The sequence below is a fragment of the Cetorhinus maximus genome, chromosome 3, assembly GCF_964194155.1.
Source record: "Cetorhinus maximus chromosome 3, sCetMax3.hap1.1, whole genome shotgun sequence".
NCBI lineage: Eukaryota > Metazoa > Chordata > Chondrichthyes > Lamniformes > Cetorhinidae > Cetorhinus > Cetorhinus maximus.
In genome coordinates, this window is record NC_135881.1 from 144,704,168 (window position 1) to 144,725,418 (window position 21,251).

Consider the following 21,251-nt stretch of genomic DNA (forward strand, 5'->3'; position numbering starts at 1 on the left):
TTTCTTGTCTGACCTTCTGACTCAGACCGAGTGAGAACAGTGTAGTGCAGCGAGTTCCTGAGGCCTTGTGTTGAGGGCAGCTGAGTCAGAGGTAAGGAAGCCAAGCCCCCTTTTTATGCCACTAGCTATAGTTACCCAGAAGTGAAAGCGGTTTTAATTATTCTAACCTTTTCAGTGTAACTATTCTGATAAGACAGTCTGAACCATCTGAAGTTTGCGATTTATATCATACTTTCAGATAGTTCCTATTGTAGGGCAATTGCCCAACGAAGATTTGAACTTCCCAGGCAATTGCCGTGCAGTCCTTACGTGGGCACTTCTGGTGGGCTGGGCGGTGGGGGGGAGGGGTGCCCCAATGCATCTTTGGGATACCCCCACAGGTACGATGCCCCGGAGCTCAGAAGTTACGGGCCTATGTTGCAAATAGTCTGATTCAGCCTTCAACAGTTCTCCAGGAAAGTAATGGAGTTAGAAGCTAGGGAACAGTTTGGAGCAGGGACCGAAGACAATGGCTTCAGCCTTCCAAATATTTAATTGGAAAAAAATTCTGCTCATTCAGTACTGAATGTTGGACAAGCAGTCTGATAATTCAGCAATAGAGAGGGAGTCGAGAGCGGTGGTGGTGAGGTATACCTGGGTGTCGTAAGCGTACATGTGAAAACTAACACTGTACTTTCAGATGATGTCACCGAGGGGGCAGCTTGTAGATGAGAAATTGGAAGGGGCTAAACCTAGAACCTTGGTGGACCACCAGCAGGAGTGGGACGAGAAGCCATTGCAAATGATATTCTGGTTACGATTAGATAGATAATAATTAAATAATTAAAGGAGGGTGTGTAGTCAACTATATCAAAGGTGCACACAGGTCATGAAGGGCAAGGATAGTAAGTTTACCTTTGTCAAAATCAGACAGGATTTCTTTTCTGACTTCGATAAGAGCTTTTTCAGTACTGTGGCAGGGGCAGAAGCTAATTGGAGGGATTCAAACATGGAAGGCTTTGGGAGGCAACAACAATTCAAGGACTTTGGAGAGGAAAAGGACATTGGAGATGGGATGGTACTTTGCAAGGGCAGTGGAGAGGGGATGTTTTTGAGGACAGAGGTGATGACGGCAGATTTAGAGGTGACAGGGTCAACATCTGAAGAGACAGAACTGGTTACAATACTGGCCATGTTGGGTGCCAGGAAAGAAAATTGAGTGGTGAGTTTAAGAGGAAGTTTGGTCCCATGGAAAAATTCCTCAGTCCTTCAATAAAATGTCAACCTAGGTTACCTGCTCATTTCACTAATGGGGCTTGAGCAAACAACCTTCTAACTCAAGAATCAAGATTACTATTACTAAATGAGCTAGGCTGACATGTTGTGGGAAAATTGATGTATGAATGGTTTTTCAGTTTTGTATAAATGCTTCAAATTTACTGCTTGCTTAAAGCTATGTTGGGTTTGGTGAACCCCTGACCTGAGAAGTGTATATGTGACTTATATCAGTATCATAGTCCGAGGACAAGTTTATACCAGCTGAACCTGAAACAATGGGATCTTGTGACCATGGTGTATGTGCAGAATGCCAAGTAGAGGGGCTCTGTCTGGGCAACTTCTGGACAAGTTCGGGCATGAACCAGTAGAGCCCATCACAGCCCAATCTTGTGCTCTAAGAACCAATCACAGAGGGTCATGCTCCTGGGAAGCCAAGTATGTACAGAGCATACAATCTGAAGTCCAATCACCAAGTTAGAAAGGATTGCACACGGGGAGCCAAAAATCCTCGCCACAGCACAGAAGGAGACCATCACGATGGACAGCCTCACAGTGGGGTTAAAGATCAAACTTCAAGTAAGAGAAGACATACGGCAAGTCCTGGCATGCTCCGCCATCCATGGTTAAAACGGGAAGTTAAGCCTGTCTGACCCTGTAAATTAGTGCCTGGTTTTGTTAAGTTTTATACTTTCATACTTAAATCTTTCTGACTTGTTACAGGTTGACTAGTCTCACTATTGATTCCTTGTCAATTTCAAGCCCAAATTCCTTACAAGACTGAAAGATAAACATTATTAAGGGGCTCTAGGGATACAATAAACTAAATCAAGATCAGTTTGCATGGATTATATTAGCTCCACCCCAATGTCAAATTTCTCGATGGAAAAACATTGTGGTGCAAAATGCAGATATGGAATATAAATATTTACCTGTTGTCGCTTTTCAAATTCTAGCTTGATACGTGACTTAATGCAATTGCATGTGTCTTGATATGTCTGCTGCAGGGCCAGTTCCATCAGGTGCTTGTGATAGGCTCCTGCCAGATTTCCACAGATGAAAATGATGACATTGGCCATGATCTAGATAAAATCAAATTAAAGCAATAAAATTTATTTTCAGCAATGCCCATGACTTTTAATATCTAAACTGTGTGCCTTTAGTGATTTGATTCCCAGTACAGAATCTTGCTCGACAGTAGTGCAAATTTGGAGAATCGAATGATGAATTCAATATATCCAATTTGTATTTCTGACTTTCCAGTCACTGGGGGAGATTTTGAGGCCTGTTGCCTGGTGGAAATGCTGTGGTAGCACAACAAAAATGAGAAGATATAATGCAGGATTTTGTTCCCAACAATGCCATTGCAAAGACTTTATTGTGAAGGGTCTACCCACCACTAGGCAGCTACACTGCCTACCTAAGTCAGGCAGTAGGCTCTTTTAATATTGTGGTCCTATGCTGTACATGGCGATCATTGCCACTTTAGGACTAACTTTGTTGTGGGGTGTTGTGGAGGGGTGCGGTAGTGGCATTCGTCAACCACACAGTGTCACTTCTCCGTCAGGGCAAAGAGGTACCCTGAGGGTAATTTGGCTATTGGGTGGGGCTGGGAGGAAAAGGGGTGCTCCTCCATGCACCACATAAGCAACGTGGGCCACTGCAACAACAGATCCCCAGCTGGACCTATCATTTTTTGGTCAGGAAGTTGGCCAGGCCGCCTGATATTACCATGGCCCAGAAGCAATGTGGTTCCCTAAGGACTCTTGTTTTCCATCCAAAATAATTGTATATTAATGAAGCAAGCCCTCGAACGGAGCAAACCCTCTGTCAACACATTCTGCTGTCTGGCTGCCCAGAAAACACATGGAAGATTATTACATTGAATTTCATTGAATATATGGCATAGAAACAGTCCATTCAGCCAAACCAGACAATGACTGCTTCACCTAAACATTCTCTCATCCTACTCTTCTAACCTTACCAGCATGATCCTCTCTTATCTACTTTTCCTCCTATGGATGCTCCTTAAAATCTACCTTTTTGACCAGACTTTTTGTTATAGACTCAAAAACTCCTTATGTGGTTCAGTATCAAACTGTGCTTTTTATAGCTTCTATGAAGCAGCTTAGGGTACGTTATTACATGAAAGGTACTAAACAAATACAAATTGTTGTTGCTATTGATTTTGAGGGCATGTGCATAGAACTTGGGGAGATAAATGGACAATGATATTGATAAATAATGATATGGAACACCGATGGGAAACATGTAAAACTATTTAACAGTCCAGGAAAAATATATTCTGCTAAAAGACAAGAGCAAACTAAACAGGAATGAGACACCATAGATGAATAAAGACATAAATGAAAAATTGAGGTAGAAAAACATGCATGCATTAAGTACATGGACAACAGGAGAGAACATGACAAGGAACAAAACAAAGACATTAGGAGAAAAGTTTTTTAAAAAATAAGGCCGATAAACTATGAAATTAAATAACCAAGGAGGATGTACTATTCCACATATGCATAAATAGAAAAAAGGAAAGTCCATTTGGGGATAGGGCCACTAAGGGATGGAAGGGTAAAGTCACATGCAGCAATAGTCAAATGGCAGAAATACTAACTAAATACTTTGCTTAGTATTTATTAGATAGACCAATCAGGGAGACATGAGATTGTAAAATGGGATTAGAAATGACATAACACGTTTAACGCAAAAGAGGAGAAATATTAAATAAACTAATTAAACTCAAACAGGATAAACCCCTGGTCTGGACAGATTGCTTCCACACATTTTTAAAGGGCTATCGAAGAGACAGCAGAGGCACTATTACACATATTGAACATGTATATGTGTAGTGCCAGAGGACCAGCACAAACTAATGTTGTTCCTGTATTTAAGAAGGGGAGTGGAAGATGTCCAGGAAACTATAGACCAGTCAGCTTGACATTGGTGGTAGAAAAAATAATGGGATCCCTAAGAAAGGAGAAAATAAAAGAACATCTAAAAGCCATAAGTATTATAAGAATAGTCAGTATGGGTTTCAAGAGGGACAGTCTTGCATGACCAACCTCATTGGATTAATTTGAAGATGTAACTGAGAGAGTAGACAAGTGTAATGAAGTGGATGTAATTTATCTAGATTTCTAAAAGGCCTTTGACAGAAGATGCCACATAATAAACGAATGAATAAGGCCAGGGCATGAAGAGTAAGGGATAAGTAACATAATGGATAGCTAGTTGGCTTCAAGACAGAAAGCAGAGAGTGGGAATTAAGTATAGTTATTCAGAGTGGCAGCAGGCGAGAAATCAGGTGCCACAAGTATCAGTGTTGGAAGTACTGTTGTTCGCAATTTATATTAACAATTTAGACTTTGGAATCAAAAACACAATTTTTTAAATTCACAGATGACACCAAATTACGTGATTAGTCTACTGAGGAGAAATGGGACGGATTACAAGAAGACATTAACAAACATACAGAATGAGAGTATAATTGGCAGATGAATTTCAGCACAGGATAGGTGTAAGGTATTCTATATTAGTAAAAAAATACTGAAGCCACGTATTGCTTGGAAAATCAGAATCTAAATGGAGTAGAGGATCAAAAGGATCTGGGAGTACAAATACACAAATCACTAAAAGTAGCAATTCAGTTTAATAATGTGACAAATAAAGCAAACCAAGCAGCAGGCTTTAGAAGGATGGAATTGAAAAATGGAGCTGGTCAGCTCAGTTAGCTAGATGACTAGTGTGCGATTCAGAATAACAGTGCTTCCCATTCCAACTGAGGTATTGACTAAACACTATATTTGTAGGCAACTTGTACTTTAAACACAGAATGGAATACCCTCCTTTTTTCTAGCCCAACCAAAAAAGCACACTTCACAGGTACACATTACATTCTCCTTTAGGTAGTCATTCAATTTTTCCACAATCAAACCAAAGTGATTATTAGCTCCCAAGGGTTATGCCTGTTCTTTTATTTTCTCATCTCATAACTTGCAATCTTCAAACTATCTTTCACAGTGAGGTTTGCTTTTACTGGAGATTCTCCTTCTCGCCTAAGCTAGGTGACTCTTCCAGCCTTGTTTTAACTCCCCTCAAATTTGGGTTGGGATTTTCTGATGCTGCCCATGGCGGGACCAATCGTGGGTGGGAATAGAAAATATGGAGAGCTAGCCAAAAGCTGACTTTCAATGGCACCGGAGAACCGCGGCCTTCGTGCTTTCAATCCAAGCACGAGCTTCCAGCCGCATTCTTGCATGGCAAACATAGAGACTTTTGTGACCTCTTTCTGCTCTCCCACTCCAGGATCCAGGCAGACTCAAAAATACTGTCTGTGATATTCAGTGATAATGTAGGAAAGCTTGTAACTTTATCCTTACAATGGTTTCCTTTGAATCCTTCCCCATGGCAATGTGAATCACATTAGCCATGTATCTAGATAGAAATGCTAATTAGCTATCGTTGAGAGCCCAACTCTCTTTCATCTCAGAACTAAATGGACAGTTTAAAGCACAACTGCTTATAACCCCACACTCTCAGCACTTTTCTGGGGCTTTGAAGACTCACAGGGCGGAATTTCCCCTTCCAGAGACTAAGTGCGGTGGCAGTCGGGTTTCGCTTCCTGCTGGGCGATAGGGCGGGAACTCAAGCCCAAGTTCATGCTCGAAAACTCGTTAATTATGCATTGGCGAGTAGCCCTCCAAATCACTATGTGGGGCGGCACTGATTCATCTGCCCCGCCTTTACCTAATTAAGTCAAAGGTCTGGGCACCATATTTAAACGCCACCCAAATACATCCATTACTTTTAGCAAGTCAGCTGGTTGTCAGGAAACGTCTTGGTATGTCTGTATCCAGGAAAAAAGATGTCATGAACAAAAGAACAAAGGGGGTGTAAATGGTGGTGGTAAGGGCTAAAGGAAGCGCAGATGGTGGCATTAAGGTAAGAAAGCAGAATTTGATAATAGCAGGACAAGGGTAAGCACTCTGGAAAGAACAATATGAACAAGTGACAGATGGCTCTAGTGGGGGTGGGGTGGGGTTGGGGGAGGGATGGTGGTGAGGAAAAAAGATCGAAAATAGGATAAAAGGTGGGGATAAAACTATGGATAAAACTACGAATAAAAATGAAAATAAATAACAAGTGGATAAAAAATAAAAAAATGAAAATTAAAAAATAAAAATGAATATTGAAAAAAGGAGGTAAAAAGGGGATGAGGGTAGAGGAGAGGAATTCATGATCTGAAGTTGTTGAACTCAATATTCAGTCCGGAAGGCTGTAAAGTGCCTAATCGGAAGATGAGGTGCTGTTCCTCCAGTTTGCATTGGGTTTCACTGGAACATTGCAGCAGGCCAAGAACGGACATGTGGGCATGAGAGCAGGGTGCTGTGTTGAAATGGCAAGCGGCAGGAAGGTCTGGGTCATGCTTGCGACAGACTGAAGGTGTTCCTCAAAGCAGTCACCCAGTCTGTGTTTGATCCCTCAGATGGCAGCATTGGGAACAGCGAATGCAGTAGACCAAATTGAAGGAGGTACAGGTGAAACACTTTTTCGCCTGAAAGGAATGTTTGGGCCCTTGGATGGTGAGAAGGGAGGAGATAAGGGGCAGGTGTTGCACCATCTGCGGTTGCATGGGAAGGTGCCGTGGGAGGGGGATGAGGTGTTGGGGGTGATGGAGGAGTGGACCAGCGAGTCCCGGAGGGAATGGTCCTTATGGAATGCTGACTAGGGGATGAGGGGAAGACGTGTTTGGTGATGGCATCATGCTGGAGTTGACGGAAATGGTGGAGGATGATCCTTTGAATGCGGAGGCTGGTGGGGTGAAAAATGAGGACAAAGGGACCCTGTCATGGTTCTGGGAGGGAGAGGAAGGTGTGAGGGCAGAGGCGCAGGAGATGGGTCGGACACGGTTGAGGGCCCTGTCAACCACAGTGGGTGGGTGGGAAACCTCGGTTAAGGAAGAAGGAAGACATGTTGGAAGCATTGTTTTGGAAAGTGGCATCATCAGAACAGATGCGATAGAAGCGAAGGAACTGAGAGAACGGGATGGAGTCCTTACAGGAAGCAGGATGTGAGGAGCTGTAGTCGAGGTAGCTGTGAGAGTTGGTGGGCTTGTAATGAATATTGGTGGACAATCTATCACCATAAATTGAGACAGAGAGGTCAAGGAAGGGAAGGGAAGTGTTGGAGATGGACCATGTGAAGGTGATGGAGGGGTGGAAATTGGAAGCAAAATTGATAACTTTTTCCAGGTCCAGACAAGAGCATGAAGCGGCACCGAAACAGTCATTGATGTACCAAAAAAAGAGTTGTGGGAGGGGTCCTGAGTAGGACTGGAACAAGGAATGTTCCACATAACCCATAAAGAGACAGGCATAACTGGGACCCATGCGGGTACCCATAGCCACAACTTTTATTTGGAGGAAGTGAGACAAGTTTAAGGAGAAATTGTTAAGTGAGAGAACAAGTTCAGCCAAATGGAGGAGAGCGGTGGTGGCTGGGGATTGTTCGGGCCTGTGTTCAAGGAAGAAGTGGGGAGCCCTCAGACTATCCTGGTGGGGGATGGAGATGTAGAGGGATTGGATGTCCATGGTGAAGAGGGGGCGGTTAGGGCCCGGGAGCTTGAAATTGTTAACATGACATAGGGCATCAGAGGAATCATGGATGTAGGTGGGAAGAGACTGGACAAAGTGAGAGAGAATGGAGTCAAGATCGGAAGAAATGAGTTCCTTGGGGCAGGAACAGGCTGACACGATCGGTCTACCGGGGCAGTCCTGTTTGTGGATTTTGGGGAGGAGGTAGAAGCTGGCTGTCTGGGATTGGGAGACTATGAGGTTGGAAGCTGTGGAGGGAAGATCTCCAGACGAGATGAAATCAGTGACAGTCCTGGAAAGAATGTCTTGATGTTTGGTGGTGGGGTCATGGTCCAGGGGGAGGTAGGAGGAAGTGTCTGAGAGTTGGCACTCAGCCTCTGCGAGGTAGAGGTCAGTACACCAGACAACAACAGCACCACCCTTGTCAGCAAGTTTGATAACAAAGTCAGGGTTGAACCTAAGAGAACGGAGTGAGGCAAGTTCAGAAGGAGACTGATTAGAGTGGGTGAGAGGGGCAGAGAAATTGAGACGGCCAATGTCACGCCACTGTTCTCAATGAAAAGATCCAGAGCAGGTCAGAGGCCAGAGGGAGGGGTCCAGGTGGAGGGAGAATACTGGAGGCAGGTGAAAGGATCCGTTGAATGGGGGGAGGACTCCTGCCCAAAGAAATGAGCATGGAGATGAAGGCAGCAGAAGAAGAGTTCAGCATCGTGCCGAGTACGAAATTCATTGAGGTAAGGGCATAAGGGTATGAAACTGAGTCCTATGCTGAGTGCTGAACGTTTCTGTTCAATACTCCACATGTCCGTCCTTGGCCTGCTGCAATGTTCCAGTGAAGTCCAACGCAAACTGGAGGAACAGCACCTCATCTTCTGATGAGGCACTTTACAGCCTTCCGGACTTAACATTGAGTTGAACAACTTTAGACCATGAACTCTCTCCTCTGTCCTCACCCTTTTTTACCCCCTTTTTCAATATTCATTTTTATTTTTTAATTTTCGTTTTTTATTTTTTACCCATATTTTTATTTTTATTTATTTTAATTTTTATTCATTTTATTCCCACCTTTTATCCTATTTTCGATCTTTTTTCCCCACCACCATCCCTACCCATACCCCACTCCACGCCCACTAGGGCCATCTGTCACTTGTTCATGTTGTTCTTTTCAGAGTGCTTATCCTTGTCCTGCTATTATCACATTCTGCTTTCTTACCTTAATGCCACCATCAGCACCTCCTTTAGCCAGTACCACTACCATTAACACCCCTTTGTCCTTTTGTTCATGACATCTTTGTCAATCTCTCCTTTGCCCCCACCTATCGCTGGCCTTCTATCCAGCTTCACCTACTCCACCCTCCCTTAAACAGTATAAATTTCATCACATTTTTACTTCTCTTTAGCTCTGAAGAAGAGTCATACAGACTTGAAACGTTAACTCTGTCTTTCTCTCTACAGATGCTGTTAGGCCTGCTGAGTTTTTGCAGCATTTTCTGAAAATCAGGTAGAGTTGTGAGAGACAGTCAACAGGCTAGAGCAAAGGATGGAGGAGTCCGTCTGCATTCTGTCTGATGTCATGACTCTGACATGCGAGCGACTCAAGGTCTCCATGGGAAGGGTTGCAACCGCCTTGGAGACCTTGGTCCAGCAGATCTGACCAGATTTGTGCTCGGACCTTCATTCCATCACTATGGCATTGACGAGATCCATCAGTGGCTAGGCAATAGGGGTCTGGGCACTTTGACCTCCATCCAGGAGCCCTTTCTCCTTTGGGAGTCAAGCAGGGGCCCTCGGGCACCCACAGGGAAGAGGGCTAACAGCTGGGCACACCGGGGCCATCTACCCAGGTGACTCCGAGAGTGTCCAGCTGATCGCAATTCCCCCTGCCTGTGACCCCATCACTTCCAGCTGTACAGGCCAAGGAGGGTGCACTTGTCTCATAACAGGAGACTCAAAGCAGGCCAGGGCCCTCCAGGTCTCAGTCCTGTAGAAGACGCCCGCCAAAATCATCAAAGACAACAGGGCATAGCAGTCAGCAGGCTGCCTCCAGCTCTGCTGCGGATATCGGGGATGCACCTGGACATAGCAGTAGGGTTAGAAAAATTAAGAAACTTTGATCATCTCTTCTGGGTCATTGGTGTCCTGTCATTGTAAATTCATGCACCTTTGTAAATACATTTGCTGCTTATGAGAATGGTCTCATCATTTGAAAGCTTTGTACATATGCATCTCTGTGCCCCCTTAGTCCGAGGGTGAGCCATGCTCCCACTTAGGGTTTGCCTCCCTTTGTGAGCCTCACATCTATGTGATGTGTAGCTGAGTCATGATGATTACTTGACCCTTGTGCTATGTCAGGGAGATGTGTCAAACTCTTTACTGGAAGTATCTGCAAAATGCATCTACTCCTTACAGGACAACTGGAGGTAGGTGTACTCAATAGCCTTGGATGGTTAACTGTAATTGTCTCTCAAAATGAGATCGCTGTCTTCATTGGTAGTGCCAGAGCATAAGGCCTGCTGGTCTCTCCAACCATGCGCGCATCTCAGTGTCCACTAAAAGTTTCTCATTAAGGTGGCGAAGACTGCATCAAGTCCTTTGACGAAGCATTTGCACTATTGTGCCGACTTTCACTTCTCAGAGCTCACGGATACAGGGTTCGCTGCTGACCTTTCCAAACATTAGGGCCTGGTGAATCATGAGGGTTGAAGGTGCAAATCTGAATGCTGAAATTGCTTTCAATGTTACTGGCTGTAAAGGCCTTTCACTGCACTGGCATGACATAAAGGGGCAGAAGGAATGTGGCTGTGTCCCATTCCCTGCACGTTACTCCTTCTGGAATCTTGTGGCTCAGTGTGGCACAGGCAAGTCTTCCACGTTGTGCTTCTTCGATGGTCTCCTCACGCCGATGGTCTCCTCACACGGAAGCTGACCCTCATCTCCCTCTTCAAGTTCCTGCCCTTTCTGTTCTTCATCATTCCAGGAGCTCTCAGCCTCCTCCATGTCTCTCTCTGGTAAAAGATCCCCCATTTGAAGCGCCAGGTTGTAAAGGGTGCAACAAACCACGATTATGCAAGACACCCTCTGAGAACTGAGAAGAGTAGTGTAGAGCCCCACCTTAGAGGTCCAAATATTGGAAGTGCATCTTCAGAATGCCAATGGTCTGCTTGGTGATGGAGTGTGTCGACCTATGTGCTGTGTTGTATCTCTCTTTTAAGGCGCTCTGAGGATGATGCACGGGTGTCATGAGCAACCACTTGAGTGGGTAACCCTTATCCCCAAGCAGCCAACTATGTGATTGCTAAGGTCCTTTGAATACGTGAGGCACCTGGGAGTGACTCAGGACGTATGAGCCATGGGAACTCCCAGGGTATCTGGCACAAATGTGCATGATGTGTTTCTGATGATCACACACCAGCTGGGTGCTCAGGGACTGGAACCCTTTCCCATTAATGAACACCAGGGGCTGCTGCCATGGAGCTTTCAATGTCACATGTGTACAATCAATTGCACCCTGCACTCTAGGGAAGCCTGAGTTGGCTGCAAACCCCAGAAATCTAGCAGCCTGACTGGCTTCATCGAATGTGAACTTCACGTGATGATGAGTCTTACTGTAGAGGGCACCTGTCACCTCCTTGATACATTTGTGCGCTGAAGACTTTGGGATGTTACATAGGTCCCCTCAGGATCCTTGGAACAATCCACAGGCAATAAAACTAGGCGTAAAAAAAATTGACCTTCAGAGGCATTGGCAGGTGATGTCCTCCAGTCCACGGGGTGTTAGATCCTCCCACAGAATGTATTAGATATGATCCAACACATCTCTTGACAAGTGCAGACGTGCACAGCATTCCCCAGATAAGAAAGTCTTCTTCGGTAGACCCTTGGTTGTGTAAGTCACCTCAATTGGGATTGGTTTGACCTCCTCATATTCTGGGAGTTTCTGGGCCTCCCCTGGACCATGGACCTCAGGCTGGGCTCCTCTTGAAGCTGTGCTAGGTGGCGCCGGGCCTTTCTCCTCCTCAAATGGATCAATCAAGAAGGCTCTGTTATTCAATCCTCCTTCTTCCTGTGGACTTATAGATGCAACAGATTAATCAAAATTGGACAAATATAATAGATCTCCCACTTGCAAACAGAATCCCAATTGAGCAACAGGCCTTGCCCCTTCCTGGAGCGGGACTACGACGTGCGTGCAATGCATAGCCCTGTAGCATTGTCCACAAAGCCACACAACTGCTTTTAATCTCTCACCCTAACCTCTTGGCCCCAGACCAGGGGCTATGGCTGTCTTTCAATGAGCTCTCCCATTCCTTCTTTACTGATCACAACACGGTATCCCTTCCATTCCCCCTCCGTGAGTCTCTGTGCAACCCGTCCCTCATGTGCAAGCCTTCCCCCTCCCCCACCTCCATGAGACTCTTTGCGACCCATCCCTCTTGTGCCACACTAACACAACATCCCCACCCCCCATTACGGAGTCTGCGTGCATCCCCTCCCATTCATACAGTTCAATTGCCATCCACCCCCTTCTGTGTCTGCATTCTAGTCTTCTATGTCAGGCTCCAGCTTCCCCAGACTTGATCTCCCCTTTGCCTGCCATCGTCCCTTCCCCCACCAGCCCCACTATAACCCATTGTATCCCCTGTCTCTGTCCTCCTTCCCCTCCACCCCTGGTTGTGATGCTGATCTCTGTTTCAGATTGCAGCCCTGTCTGAGATCTGCTGAACACACCCTCCCAGAGTACGGAGGAACCCAGTGAGCAGACCAATCCTGCACCCCAACCAGTGTGGCATTACACTGCCATTGCTGAGAAACCGGAGCAGTGCTGTTGCTTGTAGGCTTTGAATGTTGCACTCACTTTGTAGTCACGAGCAAAGTGAGAGCGTCCAGTTCCACGCCACTTATATCCAAACATGATTCAGAGCAGTCTAATTTCCTGCTAGCAAGGTTGGGAAAGGGAATGTGATTCCAGTGAGCCGTGTTTTTAATGAGCATTCATGACATGGTAATGCATGCAAATTGTGTTTTCGACACAACCTGACCCGCCATCAGCCCGCCATGAAAGTGGTGAGGAGAAAATTCTGAACTGATTTCCCATCGGCGGCAATCTGATTTTTGGTCTCTCTTTGAATTTTCTGCTCCTGCCTGCTCCAAAACCTGCTGCTGGCAGGATCGGAAAATTCTGCTCACAGTCTATTCACTTTTAGCACACAGGCTGTTGCCATTGTTTCTAAGCATAAATGCCTTGCACTTTCTTCCCAGTAAAACAATGTAAGCCTTCCTTTGATTACTAACATATCAAACCACCCAAGCCTACTGACAGGCAGACTTCAGAACAGAAATAAAAACAAAAAATGCTGCAAAAGTCAACGGGTCTGGCAGCATCTGTGCAGAGAGAAACAGAGTTAATGTTTTGAGTCCGTATGGCTCTTCTTCAGAGCTGAAGAATGTATCTTCAGAGCAGACTTCAGAACAGGTTGCATGGCCCCATTCATTTTGCTCTAAATTTAAGACACAGTTCAAAAACATAATAATCTTATAAATCTCATAACTGTAACACCTAGGACATTGCTGTATGTGTTCCTCAGGATAGTATTTTAGGCCCAACCACTTTTAGCTGTTTCATCAATAACCTTTCATCCAACATAAGGTCAGGAGTGGGGATGTTTTCTGATGATTGCACAGTGCTCAGTAACATTTTAAATTCCTCAGAAGCAGTCCATGCCTCCATGCAGCAAGACTTGGACAACATTCGGTTTGGACTGATAAGTGGCAAGTAGCATTCACAGCACAAAAGTGCCAGACAATAAACATCTCCAAACAAAGAGAATCTAAACCATCTCCTTTTGATATTCAACAGTATTACCATTGCTGAATACCCAACCATCAACATCCTGGTGGGTGGTGGGGGGGTGGGGGTGGGGGAGGGAGGGGAGCGGGTGGTTACCATTGACCCAAAATTTAACTGGACCAGTCATATAAGTACTGTGGCTACAAGAGAAAGTCTGAAGCTATGAATTCTGTGGTAAGTAACTCACCTCCTGACACCACAAAGCCTGTCTACCATTTACAAGTTTAGTTAGAAGTGTGATGGAATACTGGCGACTTGCCTGGATGAGTGCACCTCTAACTACACTTAAGAAGCTCGACGCCATACAAAACAAAGCAGCCTCGGCACCCCATCCACCATCTTAAATTTTATCGTCGGTGCACAGTGGCAGCAGTGTACACCATATACAGGATGCACTGAAGCAACTCGCCAAGGTTCCTTCAACAATACCTTTCAAACCCAAGACCTCTAACACCTAGGCAGGGCAGCAGACCCCTGTGAACACTGGCACTTGTAAATTCCCCTACATGTCACACAGCAACCTAACTTGGAAGCATATCACGATTCCTTCACTGTTGCTGAGTCAAAATTCTGGAGTTCCCTACAGCACTGTGGGTGTACCTATGCCACATGGACTTACGCACTTCAAGAAGTGGCTCACAACCACCTTCAAAAGAGCAATTAGGGATGGGAATAAATGCTAGCCTTGTCAGCGACATTTGGATCCCAAGATATAAAAAAAATACGGGATCAATTTGCCTTGAGTGTCATCACAAGCAATGAACTAGTGCTGGCTTATAAATCAATTCTAAAATTCACTCACTTTAGTCAGAATCACAGAATTTTAACGGCACAGAAGGACGAGATTTAGCCCATCGTGTCTGCACCGGTTCTCCAAATGAGCATTACGACCTACTGCCATTACCCTGCCTTTTCTCCGTACCCCTGCACATTGTTTCTATTCAAATAATCATCTAATGCTCTCCTGAATGTCTTGATTGAACCTGCCTCCACCACACTTCCAGGCAATGCATTCCAGACCCGAACCACTCGTTGTGTGAAAAAGTTTTTTCTCATGTCACATTTGCTTCCTTTACAAATCACTTTAAATCTGTGCCCTCTCATTCTTGATTCTTTTATGAGCTGGAACAGCTTCTCCCTATCTACTCTGCCCAGCCCTCTCATGATTTTGAACATCTCTATCAAATCTCCTCTTAGCCTTCTTTCCAAGAAGAACAGCCCCAACCTCTCCAATCTAACCTCATAGCTGAAGCTTTTCATCCCTGGAACCATTCATGTAAACCTCTTCTGCACTTTCTTCAATGTGTTTACATCCTTCCTATAATGTGATGCCCAGAACTGTACACAATACTCCAGCTGAGGTCCAACAAGAGTCTTACATAAATTCAGCATAACCTCCCTGTTTTTGTACTTTATGCCCATATTAATAAAGCCCAGGGTACTATTTGCTTTATTAACTGCCCTCTTCACCTGTCCCGCCACCTTCAATGATCTATGCACATATACACCTAGGTGTTTTTGCTCTTGCACCCCCTTCAAAATTTCACCCCTTATTTTACATTGCCTGTTCATGTTCTTCCTACCAAAATGCATCACCTCACACTTCCAGTTGTCATTTTGATTAATCTAATAATCTTTGATTTAAAAGATCAATTTTGCAAGTTAAAGTTATTGGTGTGGAGGCTCACTAAATGAAGGCAAAGTTTGAAGCATTGACCACAGTGGAGCTGATTTTTTGATGCTCCTGATTTCTCTAATTTTATTCTCAAGACAATAGTACATACTATGAAAGAGGGATTGACCTTTGTAATGATTCTCTATACTTAGTTGAAGTAACAAAGAGTAATGTTTCTAAGTTTGCTGACGATGCAAAACTCGGTTGGGATGTAAACTCTGAAGAGGATACAATGAGGCTGCAAAGAGATATGGGACAGAATTTTATATTCTGGAGACTAAGTGCAGTGGTGGGCAGGAAAGTCGGCATGATTTCCGATGGGCAGCGAGACAGATTCTTGTGCCAGGTCACCTGTATTTCAGCTCATTACTTATGCATCAATGAGCAGCTCGCCGAATCTTGTGGCAGGATGGGCTGGGGATCGTCTGCCCTGCCATTACCTCACGGGGTTGAAGGTCTGGGCAGAATGCTGGAACTGAGAAGCATGTCAAAGTCAGAGTGCTAACATGCTGGAAGGGGAGCTTCCAGGTGGCGGGGCACAAATCCATCTGCTGGTCCTTGTGTTCCATGTGCTTGTGCCTCCTTGCTTTGCAAGGTTACACCTTGTGCTGCCAAATGTGATGGAGGCAGCATGTGGGCAAGGGGGGGTCAGCCCTGGCTTCTTTGTGTGAGTGTGCAGCAGCTGCAGTGTGTCCCTGCCTCCCTGGAGTATGCCCGGATCAGCGTCTACCCCCTCAGCATTCTCCTGTGTGTGCTCATCCTTAGGCTCACTGTTGGACTCATCGTGTGCAGCCGGAGCAACTGCGTCTACATCTTCCTCGTCCACTACATCGCCCCTTTTCAGCACCAGATTATGGAGAGTGCAGCATGCAACCACAATCAGCGACACACGATCTAGGGGGTGTTGGAATGTGTCCCCTGAACGGTCCAGGCATCGGAAGCGCATCTTGCGAAGACTGATGGTTCCCTCCACCACAGCCCTTGTGGAGCCATGGCTCCTATTGTAGTGCTGCTCAGCCTTTGTTCTTGGGTGGTGGAGAGGCATCATGAGCCACCTTCTGAGGGGATAGCCTTCATCACCCAGCAGCTATCCATCCAGCCGGGCTGGAGCACTGAAGAGCCTTGGCACCTGGGAGTATTTGAGTATGTGAGCCTCGTAGGTGGTGCCTGGGTACTTTGCACAGATTTGCAGAATCTGCATCTTGTGATCACACACTATCTGCACGTTCAAGGAGTGGAATCCCTTCCTGTTGACGAGGGCACCAGGCTTACCCGCTGGCGTCTTGAGGGCCACATGTGTGCAGTCGATTCCACCCTGGGCATGGGGGAAGCCAGCAATTGCTGTGAAGCCTCTGGTTCGCTCTGTCTGGCTGGCCTCGTCCCAACGGTAGTGGATGAAAGTCACTGCACACCTGAACAGAGCGTCTGTCATCTGCTTGACACAAGTGTGGAGAGCTGACTGGGAGACTGCAAAGATCACCCACCGACCCCTGGAAAGAACCGGAGGCATAGAAGTTGAGGGCAGCCATGACCTTTAGCGCCACTGGCATGGGGTGTCCACCCGCACAGTTGACGCAGATCACAGGGCCTATCACCTGACAAAATGGAGGTGACTGTCTCCCTTGAGAGATGGAGCCTCCTTCGGCACTGGACCTCAGTCATATTGAGGTAGTTGCTTCACTGTCTGTATGCCCTGGCAGCAGGATAGTGGCGTCTTCTGCAGCCTCTTCTACCTTGGACTTCCTGTTGACCCTGCGCCCCTTGTGCCTGCACCTTGCCTCTCAAAGGTGGCTCCCCTGGAGGCTGAATGTGGACTCCTGGCCTCCTCCCCCTTCCGGCCCTCCCTTCCTCTTCAGAGGAGATGTCTCCAGTGGATAGCATAACTCCCTTTCCCAGGCAAAGGGAAGGCTTCCTGAAACCTGCAGGCCCCAAAGATGATCTTTACTAACCTGAAGGCTGTTACTCCTGTCTAAGCAGCTGGTATGAGTTTTGAAGTATTCCTGCTCACACAGGCAAGCAGCAGTAACTTTCACAATTAAATATCTAACAGATGCCATTCGCGACCCCACTCACCCCTCTTATCCCGCCCGTGGATAAGGTTTATACAAATGTCTCCTACCCACCTGCCCGTTGCGCCTGTGTGACATCCTGAGGATCGCATGGGCCCTCAGAAATTGCAGACAATTGCTGCCTCAAGGGCTTTAAGTACCTGATTAATTAATAGCTGGCGTGCATCTGAGAACATTGTGCACCCGCCCACCTAAAAATCCCGATGGTGCGAGGTGATGTTGGGATGCTCGCCTGACGTCACCACGTGTCATTTGACATGTCGGCATGCAGGGCCCAACCCCACACGCCAATGATAAAATTCTGGCCATGATTTCCATTTCACACAACCATGTTGACTCTGCCTGATACCCTGAATTTTTCCAAGTGCCTTGCTGTAATGCCTTTTATGATAGCTTCTAACATTTTCCCTTTGTTAACTCTTTTCTTTTGTTAAATATCTATAGAAACTCTTACTATCTTTCTTGATATTTCTAGCTAGCTTACTCCCGTACTTTGATTTTACCTTCCTTATCAATCTTCTAGTCATTCTTTGCCATTTTTATATTCTGTCCAATTTTCTGATCTGCCATGCATCTTTGTGCAATTATATGCATTTTTTTTAAGTTTGATTCTATCTTTCACTTTTTTAGTTAACCACAGATGGTGGGTCCTCGTCTTGGAAATTTTCTTGCTCATTGGAATGTCCACAGACGCAATATGAACAAAGCCAATTGCTCTATGAACATGGTTGTTGGACAATACATATCTAAGACTTACATCAGAGGATCATATAATGTGTCCTCATGAGTATAGATCTTGGAAGTTTTTTATTACCCTGATAATGTTACACTGAAGTCTGTTCTCAGTGGATGTTATAGGTTTTAAATGTGACCCGCTTTGGAGTCATTCCAACCAAGTGGACTTTTCAATAATTACTGTCAGGTTTGGGTGTGGGTTAGAGTTTAAGTAATTGTCGGGGACCTTAGCCTTTCATGGTTGTCTGTAGCGTTAACTCGTGACCATGTTTACAGCTAAACATTACCCCTATATTAGCTCTCACTCTACACCTGCATGATGCAGAGCAATGGACTGAGTGGTGCACTTGGTGACTCTTGAAATGTCTGCAGGATGGCCATGACTATGCGATGGTATAGGTGTGTGCCTAGCCTCATGCTGCCTCCCACTATATGTGAGGATGCTAGCTTGCAACTGAAGGTCTGGCTAGTGTGGCTTGACATAATCCCTGTGCTAGCTCTGATAAGGGCAATCGAGATAGTTCTCTCAGTGTCCTAGGCTTCCTCGTACATATCTCAATCTGGTAGGATGAAAATGTGGAGGACTGCAATGGGATGAGAGCGAAGCTCCAGCACATCTGCTGAGTGGTCTTTAGTATAAAGATACTAAGTAATTCTTAAATACTGTGTCGAGACTGACTGGGTCATGACACTCCCAGATGCCATGGTAATGCCTGATGTGAACATGGGAAACTCCTGATAAAGGCATGATCATGATTGCTTGTCAATGATAAGGCAATGGTGCTGTCTGTGCACACAAAGGTAACCTGACTCACAGGCTTGCTTCCATGATGTAGTGACAGATCACAGTGTCCTGAACAGCAATCTCATCCTAGGGACTCAGTATCAGGATGAAGCCTGAACATTATTCATGCATGAGAGATGGCCTTTGGAGGGATGCTGCTGTCCGGACTCAGATTCGTCCTCAGACAGTCAAATGATAACCAGTGATTGATGATTGTCCTCTTTGAGGCCTTGCAACACTCCAGGCATAAAACCATGTGTGCATTCATGATTGCAGTGCTGTTCCTGCCTCTTTAAGGCTGCCATATACAGTGAAATGTTGGCACAATGTTTGAAAGAACTGCACCATGTCACTTGCTGCAGTGTGCAGGACTGATGGAGTCCTTACCCTATAATGGAACGGCCACATGCTCCATAGGCTGCCTAGCCTTCCATGGATGAGGCCATTATTACGCAGGATTATGACTACTCGATCTGAGATTGATGTCCTTCATTGAGAATTTGAGGATAACAAAGAAGGTGTTAATAGCTACTCTGCATTGAAGGTGAAATGTGTTCATATAAGCTAATCTTCTTCATTGCACTGGAATCTTGTCACTATAAGGGGCTCACGGGCATGTCTGCCGCATCTGATCCATGCAATAGCCTCTTCCTGTGGGGCATCATCATCCTTGCTTTTTTCGTTGTCTTCCCTTTCGGTGGTGTCCTCTTCGGAGGAGAAGTGCAGCTCCTCCATCTCTCCATGTGCCATCTCATCCCCCTCTTTGGAGCACCAGGTTGTGTAGGGCGCAACAAACCATGATGATGTGGGATACCCTTTGCGGAGAGTACTGGAGAGTGCCACCTGATCATTCCAGATATCTGAAATACATCTTCAACAGGCCAATGGCCTGCTTAATTAAGGAGTGTGTTGCAGAATGAGCCGCACTGTACCTCCCCTCTGAAGCACTCTATGGCGCCGAACAGGTGTCATTAGCACGTCTTTTGCTGGTAGCCTTTATCACCGCTAAGCCAACCCTGAATGCACTGAGGACCCTCAAAGATCTGTGACACTCAAGATGTAAATGTCATGTGAGCTCCCAGTGTACCAGGGTGCCTTGCATAAGTCTGCATAATCTGCTTTCAATGATCACAGATCAGCTGCAAGTTGACAGAGTGGAAGCCGTTTTTATTGATAAATATTACTGGCTGCCATTAGGAACTCTTAAGGCCACATGCAGTCGATGGCACCCTGCGCTTGTGGGAAGCTGGAGATCGCTGCAAATCCCACTGCTCTGGCAGCCTGGCTGCCTTCATCCAGGTAAAACTGGATGTAATGGTGTGTCTTATTGAAAAGGGCATCGGTGACCTCCCTTATATATTTATGAATGGAGGATTGCGATATTCTGCAGGGGCCCCCAGTGAAGCCCTGGAGTGAACTGCTTTCAAAAAACCTTTGAGTGCAGCAGTGGTCACCTTTAGAGCCACTTGCGGTGGATGGCCTCCCAATCACTGTGGCATCAGGTCCACCACATCCCTTGACAAGCAATGGCGTCTGCAGCACTGTCTCTCGCTCATCTCCAAGTATGAGACGCGTCTTTGGTATACCCTGGGTCGCACCAAACACTTCCATGGAGTTGGTCTCTCCTTCTCAGCTTCTGGGTCTTCATGGGGTCCCACTGGCACATGTTCCTCAGGGTGAGGCTCTTCCCTTAGCCCTGCCAGACGCATTGGGCCCTTCTTCTCCTCCTCAATTGCATCAAAGCCATCAAGTAGGCAGCACTGCTGGCACCCTGCATTCTGCACTCACCCTTGTGTTGTCATCTCAGGGGTCACAGTCCCGAATTACTTATGGACATTTTGAACTTTTTAAAGGAAGATATGTGTTTTTAAATAAGACCTACAGGCGAAAGCTGGCTGAGAATATTAAGTACCCACTTTCTGTAAAATTCATATGTGGATTATATTTGACCTACTAGAGAGAACATGGAATGTCACAGCTAAAAAAGGTGTCAAGGCCTATTTCAGACAGAGACACTTGAAAGGGAGAGATGCAATGCAAAAGACTGAACTTTAATCTCCTGTGGTTGCAGAGACAATGGAGACTGATTATCACATCTCAGCAGAAACCATCTCCTGTTGAGTTATATCTCAGAATGTGGAAATGGTCTGAGTTGAGAGAAAGCAGATTCTGGGCAAAAAGCGTGTTTGTTTTTTCCCTTCCAGGAATACACAAGAAAAGAGGTTAAAAAGCCCGATGCAAACCTGATTTGTGTGTTCTAGTTCTGGTGTGCTAGTGT

At 45.7% G+C, this 21,251-nt stretch overlaps 1 protein-coding gene across 1 annotated transcript in view; it reads right to left on the reverse strand.

The window, feature by feature from the left end:
* Window positions 1-21,251, reverse strand: part of adcy2b (adenylate cyclase 2b (brain)) — a 905,909-nt gene that overhangs the window by 293,066 nt on the left and 591,592 nt on the right. The window contains exon 5 of the mRNA XM_078539078.1: window positions 2,187-2,336. Within this exon, the coding sequence (XP_078395204.1) occupies window positions 2,187-2,336 (150 nt within the window). The remainder of the gene's footprint in view (window positions 1-2,186; window positions 2,337-21,251) is intronic.